Source organism: Lissotriton helveticus, chromosome 5_1 (assembly GCF_964261635.1).
Source record: "Lissotriton helveticus chromosome 5_1, aLisHel1.1, whole genome shotgun sequence".
NCBI classification, from domain to species: Eukaryota; Metazoa; Chordata; class Amphibia; order Caudata; family Salamandridae; genus Lissotriton; species Lissotriton helveticus.
In genome coordinates this window covers 1051442747-1051460798 of record NC_136065.1, presented here as the reverse complement: position 1 = coordinate 1051460798, position 18052 = coordinate 1051442747, and the positions used below count along the sequence as shown (strand labels likewise).

The window sequence follows — 18052 nt, the reverse complement described above, 5'->3', positions numbered from 1 at the left end:
GCGCGCGGGGGCTGTGTGTGCGCGCGGGGGCTGTGTGTGCGCGCGGGGGCTCTGTGTGTGCGCGCGGGGGCTCTGTGTGTGCGTGCGGGGGCTCTGTGTGTGCGTGCGGGGGCTCTGTGTGTGCGTGCGGGGGCTCTGTGTGTGCGCGCGGGGGCTGTGTGCGCGCGGGGGCTGTGTGCGCGCGGGGGCTGTGTGCGCGCACGGGGGCTCTGTGTGTGTACGGGGGCTCTGTGTGTGTACGGGGGCTCTGTGTGTGTGCGGGGGCTCTGTGTGTGTGCGGGGGCTCTGTGTGTGTGCGGGGGCTGTGTGCGCGCACGGGGGCTCTGTGTGTGCACGGGGGCTCTGTGTGTGTGCGGGGGCTCTGTGTGTGTGCGGGGGCTCTGTGTGTGTGCGGGGGCTCTGTGTGTGTGCGGGGGCTCTGTGTGTGTACGGGGGCTCTGTGTGTGCACGGGGGTGTGTGTGTGTGCGCGGGGGCTCTGTGTGCGCGCGCGGGGGCTCTGTGTGCGCGCGCGGGGGCTCTGTGTGCGCGCGCGGGGGCTCTGTGTGCGCGCGCGGGGGCTCTGTGTGCGCGCGCGGGGGCTCTGTGTGCGCGCGCGGGGGCTCTGTGTGCGCGCGCGGGGGCTCTGTGTGCGCGCGCGGGGGCTCTGTGTGCGCGCGCGGGGGCTCTGTGTGCGCGCGCGGGGGCTCTGTGTGCGCGCGCGGGGGCTCTGTGTGTGTGTACGGGGGCTCTGTGTGTGTGTACGGGGGCTCTGTGTGTGTGTACGGGGGCTCTGTGTGTGTGTACGGGGGCTCTGTGTGTGTGTACGGGGGCTCTGTGTGTGTGTACGGGGGGGCTGTGTGCGCGCGGGGGCTGTGTGCGCGCGGGGGCTGTGTGCGCGCGGGGGCTGTGTGCGCGCACGGGGGCTGTGTGCGCGCGCGGGGGCTCTGTGTGCGCGCGCGGGGGCTCTGTGTGCGCGCGCGGGGGCTCTGTGTGCGCGCGCGGGGGCTCTGTGTGCGCGCGGGGGGGCTCTGTGTGTGCGCGCGGGCTCTGTGTGTGCGCGGGGGCTCTGTGTGTGTGCACGGGGGCTCTGTGTGTGTGCACGGGGGCTCTGTGTGTGTGTGCGGGGGCTCTGTGTGTGTGTGCGGGGGCTCTGTGTGTGTGTGCGGGGGCTCTGTGTGTGTGTGCGGGGGCTCTGTGTGTGTGTGCGGGGGCTCTGTGTGTGTGTGCGGGGGCTCTGTGTGTGTGTGCGGGGGCTCTGTGTGTGTGTGCGGGGGCTCTGTGTGTGTGTGCGGGGGCTCTGTGTGTGCGCGCGGGGGCTCTGTGTGTGCGCGCGGGGGCTCTGTGTGTGCGCGCGGGGGCTCTGTGTGTGCGCGCGCGGGGGGGCTCTGTGTGCGCGCGCGGGGGCTCTGTGCGCGCGCGGGGGCTCTGTGTGCGCGCGCGGGGGCTCTGTGTGCGCGCGCGGGGGCTCTGTGTGCGCGCGCGGGGACTCTGTGTGCGCGCGCGGGGGCTCTGTGTGCGCGCGCGGGGGCTCTGTGTGCGCGCACGGGGGCTCTGTGTGTGCGCACGGGGGCTCTGTGTGTGCGCACGGGGGCTCTGTGTGTGCGCACGGGGGCTCTGTGTGTGCGCACGGGGGCTCTGTGTGTGCACGGGGGCTCTGTGTGTGTGTACGGGGGCTCTGTGTGTGTGTACGGGGGCTCTGTGTGTGTGTACGGGGGCTCTGTGTGTGTGTACGGGGGCTCTGTGTGTGTGTACGGGGGCTCTGTGTGTGTGTACGGGGGCTCTGTGTGTGTGTACGGGGGCTCTGTGTGCGCTGTGTGCGCGCGGGGGCTGTGTGCGCGCGGGGGCTGTGTGCGCGCGGGGGCTGTGTGCGCGCACGGGGGCTCTGTGTGTGTGCGGGGGCTCTGTGTGTGTGCGGGGGCTCTGTGTGTGTGCGGGGGCTGTGTGCGCGCACGGGGGCTCTGTGTGTGTGCGGGGGCTCTGTGTGTGTGCAGGGGCTCTGTGTGTGTGCGGGGGCTCTGTGTGTGTGCGGGGGCTCTGTGTGTGTGCGGGGGTGTGTGTACGGGGGCTCTGTGTGTGCGCGGGGGCTCTGTGTGTGCACGGGGGTGTGTGTGTGTGCGCGGGGGCTCTGTGTGTGCGCGGGGGCTCTGTGTGTGCGCGGGGGCTCTGTGTGTGCGCGGGGGCTGTGTGTGTGCGCGGGGGCTGTGTGTGTGCGCGGGGGCTCTGTGTGTGCGCGGGGGCTCTGTGTGTGCGCGGGGGCTCTGTGTGTGCGCGGGGGCTCTGTGTGTGCGCGGGGGCTCTGTGTGTGTGTGTACGGGGGCTCTGTGTGTGTGTACGGGGGCTCTGTGTGTGTGTACGGGGGCTCTGTGTGTGTGTACGGGGGCTCTGTGTGTGTGTACGGGGGCTCTGTGTGTGTGTACGGGGGCGCTGTGTGCGCGCGGGGGCTGTGTGCGCGCGGGGGCTCTGTGTGTGCGCGCGGGGGCTCTGTGTGTGCGCGCGGGGGCTCTGTGTGTGCGCGCGGGGGCTCTGTGTGCACGCGCGGGGGCTCTGTGTGTGCGCGCGGGGGCTCTGTGTGTGTGTGCGGGGGCTCTGTGTGTGTGTGCGGGGGCTCTGTGTATGTGTGCGGGGGCTCTGTGTGTGTGCGGGGGCTCTGTGTGTGTGCGGGGGCTCTGTGTGTGTGCGGGGGCTCTGTGTGTGTGCGGGGGCTCTGTGTGTGTGTGCGGGGGCTCTGTGTGTGTGTGCGGGGGCTCTGTGTGTGTGTGCGGGGGCTCTGTGTGTGTGTGCGGGGGCTCTGTGTGTGTGCGGGGGCTCTGTGTGTGTGCGGGGGCTCTGTGTGTGTGCGGGGGCTCTGTGTGTGTGTGCGGGGGCTCTGTGTGTGTGTGCGGGGGCTCTGTGTGTGTGTGCGGGGGCTCTGTGTGTGTGCGGGGGCTCTGTGTGTGTGTGCGGGGGCTCTGTGTGTGTGTGCGGGGGCTCTGTGTGTGTGTGCGGGGGCTCTGTGTGTGTGTGCGGGGGCTCTGTGTGTGTGTGCGGGGGCTCTGTGTGTGTGCGGGGGCTCTGTGTGTGCGGGGGCTCTGTGTGTGTGCGGGGGCTCTGTGTGTGTGCGGGGGCTCTGTGTGTGTGCGGGGGCTCTGTGTGTGGGGGGGGGCTCTGTGTGTGGGGGGGGGGCTCTGTGTGGGGGGGGGCTCTGTGGGGGGGGGGCTCTGTGGGGGGGGCTCTGTGTGGGGGGGCTCTGTGTGGGGGGGCTCTGTGTGGGGGGCTCTGTGTGGGGGGCTCTGTGTGGGGGGGGCTCTGTGTGGGGGGGGCTCTGTGTGTGGGGGGGCTCTGTGTGGGGGGGGCTCTGTGTGTGGGGGGGCTCTGTGTGTGGGGGGGCTCTGTGTGGGGGGGCTCTGTGTGGGGGGGCTCTGTGTGGGGGGCTCTGTGTGGGGGGCTCTGTGTGGGGGGGCTCTGTGTGGGGGGGCTCTGTGTGTGGGGGGCTCTGTGTGTGGGGGGCTCTGTGTGTGGGGGGCTCTGTGTGTGGGGGGCTCTGTGTGTGGGGGGCTCTGTGTGTGGGGGGCTCTGTGTGTGGGGGGCTCTGTGTGTGGGGGGGCTCTGTGTGTGGGGGGGCTCTGTGTGTGGGGGGGCTCTGTGTGTGTGGGGGTGGCTCTGTGTGTGAGGGTGGCTCTGTGTAGGGGGCTCTATGTGAATGACTGTGTGGGTGGCTCTGTGTGGGTGGCTCTGTGTGGGTGTAAATCCAATAGGTCATGCATTAGCGAACGATTAAGCTATTGGCATTGTAAATGACAATGCCATTTATTTAACGATTAAGCTATTGGCAATGTAAATAACAATGCCATTTATTTATGATTAAAAAATATATATAAAAAAAAAAAAGTCATGAGCAATGCCAATAGCTCTACCTTTAATAATGCCGAGACCATTGCATTGTAAATGCTTGTTGGATCTTACAAGCGTGGTTCCCAATGATTATGGAGCTTGCATCCGAAATTCATTTTTAGCTTCCTGCTATGTAGCGCCTGCTGAGAGACGTAGATGAAGAGAAACATCCTCTGGTACAGACAGGAACTTGGAACCTTCTTGCGTGGAAAGTATAAGATGTTCAGACATGTCAGGCCTTTCGGGAAGAGCTGAAGGCAATCATGGGCTCCAGGAAACTGGTGCAGGTATAAGGGCATTTGAAAAGTTTGGGTGCGTTGGTGCATGGAAAGGAACTTAGATCCCGTGAAGGCTCTTATAGGTGAGGTAGTTAACTTCCTGATGGAACAGTTAGATAGGAGCCTTAGTTTTAAAACTATTAACTGCGGCAGATCAGCAGTTTCTGCAGATCTCAGTCTGATCAATGGCAAGAGTGAAGGCAAAAAAAGTTTTCATTTGCAGAGTTCTTAAGAGCATCAAACTAAGGAGGCCTCCAAGACAAGGTATGACCTTGTTTTCTACATGGTCAGGTGACAGATATTTAGATTTGAAAAGACTAACCAGGCTCCTTATTGTGCCTAATATCTTGTCGCCGAGTTCCAGACATTAAAGCATTGTTCGATGATCCCTTTGGGGTAACATTTGATATTACTAGGAGAACGAAGATTACCTATGATACTATATTTTATCCAAAGACTTGATGCGTGCAAGAAATTGAGTGTAGTAGATTGCATGAGATAATGATTGCCGAATGAGTGAATTTCTATATGAAGGAGTTAACCATTTATAGATTTCTTTACAGTACCTTCTACAGTAAGCAATGTCAGATGGTTTTTTTGGTGGCCAGTTCTTTACTCTCTTTGTGAGACAACTGTCATAAATACCTCTTCCTCATGGACTACAGAGACCCTTCAGGATGTTACGCAATATGTGCAGTGGCAATAGCTTCATAGAGAGTAGGCTTTCCTCTGACCCAGGATTTTTCATTCATACTGGCAAGCGTTACAATCTGGGACTCTATTAAACAAAGTGCCCCAGGGGCACAATTGCCATGTACGCCCTCAGAGCACTTTGTTATTACAGAAGGGGCCACACAAGCAATACAGATAGCGCTGGCACACATGTAGCGCTATCGTTAAAGGGTGCTCTCATATTTGCATGGGGAGTGGCTCCACACAATGAGGGATTCACTTTGCCTCTGCTCCCACGTGAGATTATGGACGGTGGCGCAAAGACAAAGATGCCTTTAGGAGGTGCACTGAAGGTGTGCCACAAGAAGATGGAGCTTTTAGTGAGCCTCCTAAGCGTAGAGCTCTGAAGGGGAGAAAGAGGTCCCATGGACCCCTCCCCCAGACATCTCCTTGTAGGCGGGTGCAGTCACTCACTCCACCCACCTATAAGGGGATCCCTAATCCCTCTTGAAAGTGCAGGGGGTTGCCTCCTGCACTGTGAACCACAAACCAGCTTTGAAGCAGCCACTTTGTACTTCAAGGCATTCTTGTAACAGGGTGCACCGTCCCAGTTTGCGACTGGTGCACTTGTTTTAAGGTGCGCAGTGGCACAAACAGGGAAAGCCTGCCCTTATGGTAATATGGGCCTTGATCTTTCATAAATCCTCCAGCAACAAACTAAACCTATAGTTAGTCGACAAATTCAAATTGTCACGTTCATCAAAAGTTTCTTCATTGACCAGCAGCCTCAAAAACGGTGCAATTATCACTAAACATATTTTGGGCCCAAAGTATGCAATCTGAAAAGGAAAACACCGCTTCATATATATCTACATTGCTTGTCACACCTTCCCATGTAGGCAAGTGTTTGTATACCCTTTGATCTTCTGTGCCTAGGGCATGTATGATTAACCCTTTTTTTGACACCATTAACTATACTGTTCTTGGAATTATCAATGTTATTCTTATAACAAACCTATCATTCAGTGCAAATGAAAGGAGGCTCTTGAATGAATAAATAAAGTAGTAATAGGGTTACAGTCTGCATATCTGGGATTGTTGAAGGTTCTTTCATCCTAGGCCCAAGCAACACAAATTGTGGTGCTCCACACCAATACTAAAAAGGTAACGGTCTAAGAAGTGTGTTTCATGATAGATAATTAGCAAGAGAGAGGGGGGGGGTCCTTATTAGGAAGTAGTGTCCTCACACACCTGCAAGGGTGTCATGTTTCATCATCGGGCTCAGCTCCTCGTGGCAGAGGTCTTTTTAATAAAATTGCAATGATAATGAGCACAAATAATATTCTTTAACAACAAATAATAAGCATAGGTCGATACATGGTTCGAATTATTTCTTTTCCCCATTAGCTTTAAAAAGGTAACTTTTAGCTTCTGCTCAGCAGTTCGTTGGAAGCAACATAAAAATGTACATGTAAGTCAAATGTCTATGCTCGAGTGAGACTGCGATTAGCTTCCTAATAAATTCAGCAGAGTAAATTGTTTTATAGAATTAGAAATTTCAAAGACAAGTGAAGAAAATTAAGTAGCCCGAATATGATGTCCAGCAGGTCTTACGTAATAAAAAATTCCCAGTGGCAACAATGCCTTCTTAGTACATAGCCACAACCTGTTTTGAGAGGTAGAACAAGATGGTCTTAAAAAAAAGCAACACCAGTATGCATGGACTACCAATCATTTTGTAATCAGTTTGAGAGTTACACGGAGTTTCAAAAAGGTTTCTTCCCAGAGAGTGGCATTCTTTTATTATTAACAAAAAAAAATGGAACTAATTAGAATCTCAGCAAGGAGAGAACCTTCAGATCTTTAAACATCATTAGACTACAATAAGCAGCTCCACTATGTAATTAGATTTGATGTTTGCAATTAAAACAGAAACCTGAGCCTTTGGTTCTTCAGATGGGTCATTACAGACAGCCTGTACCAGGTCAGGTACATAGGAACGAGGTATTAACTGCCTGCAACCAGGAAATTGAAGAATTTAATAATTGTTTTATATTTTTAACTGCGTCGTTTGGTTGATCCTAAAAACCATTCGTTTGACCTGCACATTTATTAAATATTGGTGCGCATGCTCTTTAGTGCATTCGGGGGTGATTTAAAAACTTACCTGCACTCTGCTGTCAGTGCTCGATGTTGTAGCCTGCCCGCCCCGGTCCGACTCGGCAATTATTGCCGTAGAGCGGAGGGCGGACAGGCAAGAGCCTGACAAACTTCCTCACTTCCGCTAGTGTATCAGGTAGCGGTCTAGCCTCCCACAAGGAGGGGCTATTTAGCCCTCTCGTCGCCCTGAGCGCGCAGCGGTCGCGCGCAGGGGAGTGCCTGAGGACGCGCCTGAGACAAGCCAGAGAGAAGCCCGTCTGTGCCCGTCCGTGCCAGGACGGGGCTAGGGGCAGGACACCATGGCTGTTTCATCATTCTCTATGAGGATTCCTGATGCCGGCCGCATAATATATTCATCACAGGTACTACGTGATTTATGTCCCAGCATGTCCTATACATGTGCCGTCACTTTCCGTTCAAATTTAGAAGGCCCTTTCACTTGCCCTAACTGTTCTACACATTTCAGTTCCGAGTTAGTGGCCAATAGCTCCTTGCGAATACCACCCGCAAGGCCCTGTTCAATACCCAATACCGGCCTAGTAAAGACTGTCAAGGATCCCGCTCCTATGGGAAGTAAACATTTGTTATGTAATGTGCGTTCACTATCAAAGCACGCTTCACAGGTGTGGGACCTGATATCTACAGAGAAGCCTGATCTCTGTTTTTTAACGGAGACTTGGCTCAAGCCTCATTCTGTCCCAGCCATCACTTTAGGCATTCCGATGGGCTATAAGATCTCTAGACTGGACCGCCCACATAAAATAGGTGGAGGAATAGCAATTGTATATAGGGAAGAGCTAATTGTCACTACACTGGAGGAAATTAGCACTCCTCTGATGGAATTAATGATTTTTAAACTTAGCTCTACCTCTGGGGAGAACAGAAGGGGTGCGGTTTTATATCGACCCCCAGGCCCGAGTGTGGATTTTTCAAATCGCACTTATGGAGGTTCTGGCTCCATTTATTTTAAACAATCAGAATTTCCTATTAGTGGGGGATTTCAACTTCCACAGTGAACTGGAGACATGCATGGAGGCCAGAACACTTCTCACTGATATGGAACACTTAGGCCTGAAAAAAATGAATCAGGGACCCACACATGAGGCAGGCCATACATTGGACTTGGTGTTCTCCAACTCATTTTTGACTATGTGCCCATCCCCCACTCAAACAGAATGGACCGATCATTTTATTCTAAAATTTTACACTAAGCCCATGTGTAAACTAAGTGTACCGACTGCTTTGGCGACCAAAAGAAGACCATGGCACAAATTGACACAGGACACCTTTCGAGAAGCCTATCAAGCCCCCATAATTAACGAGCAGGAGGGAACAATGCCAATTGAGCTCAATCGCTTTGCAAATGCTGTCAATGAAGCAATTGATGGTATTATACCACTTAAAACGTATAAACCCCGCCAAGCAGCCAGACAAGAAGTCTGGTACTCCGAAGACCTGAGACACATGAAACAAAAGACCAGGAAGCTTGAAAAAGTGTGGAGACATTCTCGGAAGCCGGAGGATAAACAATGCTACTTAACATCCCTTAGATCCTATCATAAGGCAATAAGGATGGCTCGGAAAAGCCATATTGCGACGCAACTTGCAGAGGCTGGGAAGGACTCTAAAGTCCTTTTTCAAATCCTGCAAACTTTTACCAAGCCTGTAGCATGCGAGACGGCGGAAATTGCTTCCCAAGAACTATGTGATGGGATCTCATCCTTCTTTATGAAGAAAATTGATATCATCTATGCTAAGATATTGGCCACTAAATCAATGGAAGTGGCTTGTCTTAGCAACCCCCCTCACAATAGTATACAGCAGAACACACAGGCCAATCGTTTAAAAAACTTCCCCCTTATTTCTTTGGAGGAAGTCATTTCCCTTATAAAAATAATTAAGAGCGGTAGTCCGCAGGATACTGTTCCCGCCCGTATCATGCCTATGCTGGCCGATATTCTTGGTCCAGACATCCAGAAACTGATTAATCTGTCATTAAGCACGGGAGAAGTTCCGAGAGATTGGAAACGGGCATTGGTAAGACCGCTAAGGAAAAATACCACCATTCCTTGGACGGATCTGGCCAACCTACGACCCATCTCTCTCCTTCCCTTTACGGGCAAGATGATGGAGAAGTTTGTTAATGGACATCTGTCCAGGTTTATTGAGGAGACACATGGACTGGATCCCTCTCAGTCGGGTTTCAGGCCTAGACACAGCACCGAGACCACCTTGCTGTCAGTCGCAGACGATCTACGTATGTACCAGGATGGGGGTTATTCCGTCATCCTGGTTCTACTGGATCTGTCTGCGGCGTTCGACACCGTGTCACATGACATCATGACCACCAGACTTGTTAACATCGGTCTGGAAGGTGTAGCTCTGGCATGGGTGAGGAGTTTCCTGACCGACCGCACCCAGACCGTCACCTTGGGTGCCTATCGGTCAGAGGAGTTGGGGATCTCAAAGGGGGTGCCACAGGGGTCCTGCTTAAGCCCGACCCTGTTTAATATCTACGTGGCACCCCTGGCAAACATCATGAGATCCCATGGGTTCATCCCTATGTCATACGCGGATGACACCCAACTCCTCTTCCCGTTTAAACATCTTACGGATACGGTCAGGAACTCTTTCTCCTTGGGGATGAAGGCAGTGGCTCACTGGATGGCATCAAACTTCCTGCAATGCAATGTGGCAAAAACGGAGGTGATGCTGTTCGGTGAGGCAAAGCTCCTATGGTCCCCAGACTGGTGGCCGCAAGATCTTGGCCCAGTCCCGGAGCCGAAGCAGGTGGTAAAAAATCTCGGTGTGCGTCTGGACCAGGAGCTCTCTCTAAAACAAAACAGCAATCAAGTGGTGGGCTCATGTTTCCACGTGATCGCTATGCTGAGGAAGGTCTTCCCCTTGCTCCCTGACCCAACTAGGAGAACGTTAGTGCAGGCCCTTATACTGAGTCGACTGGACTACTGCAACGGGATGCTCCTATCAGTAAACGAGGGAGTTATTGCGAGATTGCAGGTAGTCCAGAACACGGCGGCCCGTCTTGTCCTAAATCAGCCTCCCCGGACACCATCGAAGCCTCTTTTGAACACCCTACATTGGCTACCCATCAAACAAAGGGTGAATTACAAGATAGGGTGCACTATACATAGAAGTCTCCAGAACAAAGGCCCAGAGTATCTAAACAATAGATTCTCTCTCTATAAACCTGTTCGATCCTTGAGATCCAGTGAACAAGGTCTTTTACAAGTTCCAAGAGCCAGAAAAACCAGACAAGGTGGAAGAGCTCTGTCCATCGCTGGACCAAGATTGTGGAACAGCCTTCCTCTCTCCTTGAGACTCTGTCAGGAATATCTCCCATTTAGGAAACAGTTAAAAACCTACTTATTTCCTAACTAATGACATCTGCCTACCTATTGTTACAAGCTGAAAGGTTCTCAAAGGCGCGGAGATACTCCTCCGGGAGATGATCCTAGCGCGTTACAAACCCGCAAATAAATAAATAAATAAATAAATTAACACTTTGTTGCCTCTACCAGGACCCTGGACATGCACAGAGGAACTAGCCCTCAATCATATTGCTTAATGTTTCGTTTTTTACAAACCAGGAATCTAGATGATGTGGCTCCTAATAAACTAGCTGTGTCAAACCCAGTAGGTCTGGTGTGGCAAGCATGCAATTGTATTGCAAGCATAAGCAATAGGCCACAAGGATGGGGCAGTCAAAAAGAGTGGCCCGGGCACACCTGCCTCAAAAGTGAAATGCAGTTCTTTTCAGGCAACCTGTGCACATGATCAAGCAAATGCAACAAGTCACAGTGAAAGTAGTCAATGGATGAATGGGGTTGACCCACTGCCCCATGCTGTAAAGGGCGGAAGCAAAATATGAATGGCACTTAAAGTGTTTAATGGCACGGACAGTGTGGGACGCCTGCATCTGGGGATGGAATGGGGGGCTTGGGCAGTGTTGGACCGTACCTGGGCTTATGTGTGGGCACTAGACAGAGGGACTGAAGCCTGCCGCTGAAGTGATGGATCTGACAAGCCGTAACAAGGGCGATGAGGCACACTGACAATGGGGGGGAGGGGGTAGAGAGGGGGGCGGGATGTCATGTTTAGGGTCTGTTGTTGGGGATTGTGTGGAAGGGACATGGCAATACGGGCTACGAGCGAGTCGGTATGAGAATTAAGATTGTATGTTATGTGCACAAAATTAATTAAAAAAGTTTTTTTAAAAAAATGAATGGCACTTAAAAGGGGGGGAGCAAGAGAGAATACACACACACACACATACATACATATATACATACATACATACATACACACATACATACACACACAAACACACGTTAGGTTATTGGTGTTTTTATTGCGCTCATATCACAGGTGAGAGCATCCAGGCACTATGTAGCAGGTGTGTAAATCCAGCGCACACACTGGCCACATATGCTTTTTATTCTAATATTTCCTGGAAAACATGAAGCTGGTAAGCCAAGGCCTCGAAATATGCTCTTAAAAATAAACACTAACATATCAACTATTTGAAGGGCAGTGACAACTTTTCACAGAAGGTTTAAGCAGGCAATACCAACCTTTGCGCTTCAGGAAGTTAAACGAACGAAAAAATCCGGCGGCTGCTCCACTGCTGTTGGGGAGCTTGGGATCTACCTCTCCCATCAACTGGGCAAACTCCGTCCCTGGCAAATCGATTAACCGTGTGATGTTACTAACCACCAGCTCAGTGAATATCTCCGGCTTTTCATGTCGCAGCTTCTCAACAAAGAAGTCAGGGTTAAATATAACTGGTTGGTTCCGAAGGGAAGCCTCATTGCAGATGACAATACTGCAAAGTGTATCACTGTAGAAAGAGCAAAAGAATCGAGGATTATTAAAAGAAATCTAAAGTTTAAGTGAACAGCTATCAATAACCAACTTTTACAATAAATCACTCAATGTAAAATAATGCCATATTATAATAATATTGTGTGGTCTGAACATGGTAGTAATATCATATTTCATAAAGGTAAACCACAAACTTCTAAGCTCTTTTAAACAAATGTACTGGTTAACAATAAAAGAGAACTTTGTAAACAAAATACCTGAAAAATGTTGAATAATGTCATGCAATCGTATTAAAAGAGGTGCTGAAAATGTGGCTACAATTTGTCGAATGACAGAGCAGAAATTGTCCTGGTCGAGAAGGGACTCACTGAACCCGTAGAAGTTTTGCTTGTGTGTAAGTCCCACAGAAGGGGAGATCCGCCAGTACCCCACACAAAAATCACCCAGAGTTATGACAGCAACATTTTGGACCAAATGTGGGAGAGGTATGCCATCACAATACTGGCACTGTGGAACAAGTTACTTCCCTTCAGTAATGATAATCTTTAAGAAACATAGGGTAGTTATAGATTCCTTAACTTAGAATTACCCCCAGGCGTCAGACTGAATCCAGAAAGTTTTAAGTCAGCAGTACCCCAGTGTGTCGGAAGGTGGCGTCGGTCGACTCTGCGTCCATCGTCTGCATCGTCGGCATCGTGGTGGTGGTGGTCACCGGAATGACGTTGCGGTAGCTACATAGCCACTCTCGCGTGCGGACGTCAGTTCGGTACACGACTTTCCACGCCAGAAGCGCAGAGCCATGCAAGTCACTGACCACTGGTGCACAAAACTAGGGCCTTGAATGGATGTCCTTAACCCTAGAAGTTAGTTTGCAGAACGGGGAGGATGGGTGGGGTGGTAAGGAATCTATAACTAACCTATGTTTCTTACAGATATATCATTACCAAAGGGAAGTAACTTGTTCATCTGAAAGAAACAGTTAGTTCTAGATTCCGTACCTTAGAATAGATACCCCAGCAATACCAACCCCGGAAGGGTGGGTCTGCGAACCAAGTTCACACAAGAAAGTTGTGGAGAACAGAATGGCCAAAGAAGCGGTCTCTCCGGACTTGGCTGTCCAGGCAGTAGTGTCACAAACATGTGCAGCGATGCCCACGTAGCTGGCTGACCGATGTCATTTAGGGGGGGGGGGGGGACTCTTCGTCCCAAAGTACTAGTAGCAGCCGTCACCCTAGTGGAATGGGCATGCAGCCCCACCGGAGGCTCCTTCTTAGCCAAAGAATAGCAGGCTTTGACGCACAGAAAGACCTACCTGGAGATGGTCTGTTGTGCACGGCCCGACCTTTCTAAGCGCCCACGTAACCAACAAAGCTGATCTCCCACCCGGAATTGTTTGGTGCAGTCCAAGTAGAAAGAAAGCGCACATTTTGGATCCAGACGGTGGAGCCTCTTCCTCTTTCGAAGGATGCGGAGGCAGAAAAAAGGTGGGAAAAGTGATGATTTGGCCAATGTGGAAAGAAGTAACCACCTTGGGAAGAAAGGAAGGTCTAGGTCCAAGGACGACCTTGTCCGGATGGACAGCCACAAATGGAGGCTTAGAAGACCGAGTTTGTAGCTCACTCACCCTGTGTGCAGAGGTGATGGCCATCAGAAAAGTAATTTTTAAAGTGAGAAGTCTGAGAGGACAGTTATACAGTGGCTCAAAGGGAACGCACATAAGATAAGTCAGAACCAAGTTCAAGTCCCACTGGGGCATTACAAAGGGAATAGGAGGAATGCCCTTAAGAAATCTATTTACAACAGGGTACTTGAAAAGAGAAGGCTGATCAGGAAGCGGGAAGAATGCTGAAATGGCCGAGAGGTAGCCCTTAAGAGTGCCCAGAGCACAGCCCTGCTGGGCCAAAGATAAGAGGATCAAGAGTATCTCAGAAAGAGGGGCAGAAAGGGGATCCACAGCCTTTGCTGTGCACTATGCCACAAATGTATTCCATCTGCAGGCATATACCATCTTAGTGGAGGGACGCCTAGTTGCCAATATTACATCACTGACTTTGGGAGGCAGCTCAAACGACGTCAACTGCCGCCGCTCAATCTCCACGCAAGGAGGTGGAGGCTGGACAAGTTTCGGTGGAGGACTGTCCCCTGCTGCTCCGACAGAAGATCCTCCCGAAGAGGCAGTCGGATCGGAAGATCGATGGCCATGTTGAGCAGCTCGGGATACCAGACTCTTGATGCCCAATCCGGAGCCACAAGAATGACTTGGGCCCGGTCATGCTTGATCTTTAGCACTCTGGGTAGAAGTGGTATAGGCGGAAAGGCATATAGAAGACCGCCTCTGGACATGGCTAAAACATCAGGGCATATCCCTGGTGGTTCAACACATGGCAGGTTCACTGAATGCCAGGGTGGACAAACTCAGCCGCAGGTACATGATGGATCACGAATGGCCTCTTCACTCAGAGGTGGTGTAAGATCTTCTTGCAACAGTGGGGAAGAGCCTTGGATCTAGTCGCCACCGAAGAGAATACACAATGTCAGCAATTCTTCGCTTTGGAATTTCCAAGGCGGCACTCGCTAGGCGACGCTTTTCTTCGCGAGTGGAGTTTGTGCCTCTTGACATAGGGTTCACGAACCCACCCCACCTTTGTTTGTTGCAGTACCACATGGCGGTGGTGTTGTCTGTGAACACCTGCACTACTCTACCCCTGACAGAGGGAAGGAATGCTTTGAGTGCAAGACGGATCGCCCGAAGCTCCAGAAGGTAAATGTGGAGCTCAGACTCCGCCGAAGAACAGAGGCCTCTGATCTCCGCCTCTCCCATGTGGCCGCCCCATCCCAAAAGGGTTACGTCTTTCACCACTGTGTTTTCTGGTAGGGGAAGGGAGAGGGATCTGACGTTGACCCAATTCTGGTTCGTGAGCCACCACTGCAATTGTCGTGCAGTGCCCTCTGAGATCTGGACGCAATCGGACCCACGAACTTCAGGTCCCACAGCAGAGCCTGCATATGCCACCTGGCATGCTCATTATAAACCAATTGGATTTTGATTCCGCACTCCAAGTGTATTTTAAGTTGATTAAGTTGAACAAAAGTTTTTGTCAAATTCGGTGTTGCATCGGGTGGCAGTCCAACTGAGCTGCTGGACTGACTAATAATCAATGAAAAATATGGATCCTGTAATACAAGATACAAACCATCCTCGCACTCCTTTTGTATTTCCTCAATAATTAATCCATGTGTACACGTGTATTCATATCTTCATTCTTAGTTTATTGGTAGCGAAGATTTTTCATCTTTTTCAAAAAAGTTCATCTGAATATTTTTACTTCATATTCATACTTGTTTCATAATTTTTTCATTTGCCCAATGCATTTCAAGCATATATCTGAAAACAGTATCATGTGCAATTATCGGTACTGTACATATATATATATATAAGTATCACACAAATTCTTATTCAAAATCTCATAAGATTGTCCTGACTTAATAAGCGTTGTGAAAGCTGTAAGATCTGTGCACACGTTCACCTTATATCCCAGTGTGGTGTAAGATATGTGTGTTCATCATAACGATCTTATCGCCATAAAGTTTACACTGACCTTTTAATTACTGTAGCGGTTTTCGTAGTACTGTCAAATAAATAAAAGTTGCCGTTATATTTCGGAATAAACAGGTATCCTTAAAATAAATGTCAGAGTACACAAACTGTGTAACAAAAAACGTCCATACCAGTCTTACATATTTGTTGTTCAAGTTCGCCCTTTCTTTGCTACTCGCTACCGTCGGCGTGCGACGCTCTGTCTCACGTTTCTATGGTTTCTACTCTGTGCGCATACTAGTCACGTGGATAGTAATAGAAATAGAAGACGTACCAACGCCCTTGTACTATGTTAACAGAGCGTGATCTGTTTCTATGGCAACTAGGATTCAAGTAACTTTATTGTTACACATCAATATGTTGTGTCTTTACGAATTTGTGAGTACGTAGGTTCACACGGGCGTGTATAATGTGATGCGCTCGATTAAGCAGGTCAGTGTTTTTGTAAAAATGGATCAGACTGTATAACGATGTGCGCGTGTGAGAATTCAACATATACAAAACTACTTCGTAAACCATGTCATAGTGACTACCCATGCCTTATAATATTAAATAACAGAAATCCACCTGACATTTACTGTTCAATTCTAATATCGTCCATTAATCTCATAAGAAACAATTTAGATCCATCCTTTCATTGAGACCCAATGGGTGCAGAGTACATAAATGGTTAATCCAAAAAATTTCCCTTCAACAGATGACTGTTATTGTCTCTTCCTGGTAGTATGGCCACTTTTTCCAAAATACAGAATGTTAGTTGACTTGCGTTGTGTTTGGCTTCATTAAAATGTACTGCCACTGTAGATTTTGGGTTCTTCAAACGGATGTTACTTTTATGTTCGACTATTCTTGTTTTAATCTTTCTTTGGGTCTTTCCCACATATGCCAGGCCACATTGGCATTTTACATATAGATAACATTGTTTGTGTCACATGTTCCTGATACTTTCAACTTTACTGGCGTGCCTTTCGTGGGATGGTTAATGGTATTGGTCTTGATGATAGCCGAACAATTTCCGCAATTGTGACATGGTAATGTACCCCGTGTTTATTTTGTTCTTGTTTTGGTGATTCTTTTAACAGTTCCTTTAAGTTCTTAGTACGTTCATATGCAAAAATTGGTCTGTTTTTAAATATCCCTTGAAAGTCTTCTTCTAGTGCCAAGAGAGACCAATGCTTCATGATTGTTTTTTTTAATTTTTGTGCTTCTTGTTGAGAATTTTGAGACATATACCATTCTCTGTTCTTCTTCTTTCTTTTTGGTAGTTAGTAAATGGTTCCGTTGTAATTTGTCAGCTCTTTCTGATGCAGATTCCAAGACAGATTGGGGATATCCTCTTTTTTTGAACTTCTCTAGTGTTTGTTTTATGTTTCATATATAATTCGTTGGTTGATGCAATTCTTTTTATTCTTAAAAGTTGCGAGAAAGGTAAATGTTGTTTGAGTGAGTTTTGGTGGAAACTTTTATAATGCAGTAAGTTGTTCCTATCTGTAGTTTTCGTGAATACGCTAGTAGTGACAGTTCCTTCTAGGTTCGTTATTTGTACATCCAAAAATGAAATCACTTCTTTTTGTATAGAGAATGTGAATTGGATTCTTTCATTCACTGTATTCAGATTTTGGAGTGCGGTTTCTAAGTCCTTTTGACTCCCTTTCCACAGTACAAATATATCGTCGATATATCTTTTGTACAAAATTAGGCTACTGGTCCATTCCTCATTGTTTAATACATGATCCAACTCAAATCTGTGCATGAATGTATTCGCGTAGGTCGGTTCTGCACAATTACCCATGGAGGTCCCTGACGCTTGCACATAATAGTTGTCCTTCCATTTAAAATAACTATGGAATAGCGTGAAATGAAGTAGTTCCATAAGGAATATTTTCAGATCGTGTGGTTTGTCTTCCTGGATCAAAAAAACTCTATACTGCCGTCATACCCAAATCATGCGGTATGGATGTATATAATGACTTTACGTCAATGCTTGCCATAATCATGTTTTTTGTGAAGTTCATTTTTTCATCCTCCAGTATGTTCAAAAAATGGGTGGTATCCTTAATGTAAGTAGAGGAATTTTGTACAATACTCTGTAAATGCTTGTCTATGTATTTCCCTACTGGTTCATGTATTGATCCCATGGTTGATACAATTGGTCGCAAAGGTGGTAGTGTGGCGTGTTTATGTATTTTTGGTGTCATGTGTTGGACCCGGCCTCATGGCGTGGTCCTACCCCTCCCGCATGGCGGGCCCAGGACGATATCCGCCCTCCACCAGACCTCGGGCGGCCCCTTCGGCCCGATCCTGCACGCCCCAACCCCACAGGGGTACCATCCCGGTCCACCAGCGCAGGCCTGACCCCAGCGTAGGCCCATCACGGCCTCAGCACGAGGCCGTGCCCGACTCCATCTTGGACCCGCCACGTCACAACCACGTGGCCTCGGCCCCAGCCCAGGCCCCAGCGAAGCCCCGACATCGAGGCACCAAGATCCACCCAGGTGGTCGAGTAGCCACTCGACAGATCCCGGAGGAAGGGGAGTTTCGATGGGCCTCCAGCCGTCCCCGGACGCCTGGTATCGATCGCCCTCCGGCCTCCCTGGGCGCTGGCTCCACCCCCCTGCTGGGTGTCTGGACACCATCATCCCGGCCCCTCTG

The 18052-nt window shown here is 50.1% G+C and overlaps 1 protein-coding gene across 4 annotated transcripts in view; it reads right to left on the bottom strand.

The window, feature by feature from the left end:
• The window catches only part of ARHGAP19 (Rho GTPase activating protein 19), a 368551-nt gene that overhangs the window by 296396 nt on the left and 54103 nt on the right, over positions 1–18052 (bottom strand). For all 4 annotated transcript variants that reach the window (XM_078643585.1, XM_078643586.1, XM_078643587.1 and 1 more), the window contains exon 2: positions 11553–11818. In XM_078643585.1, the coding sequence (XP_078499711.1) occupies positions 11553–11818 (266 nt within the window). The remainder of the gene's footprint in view (positions 1–11552; positions 11819–18052) is intronic.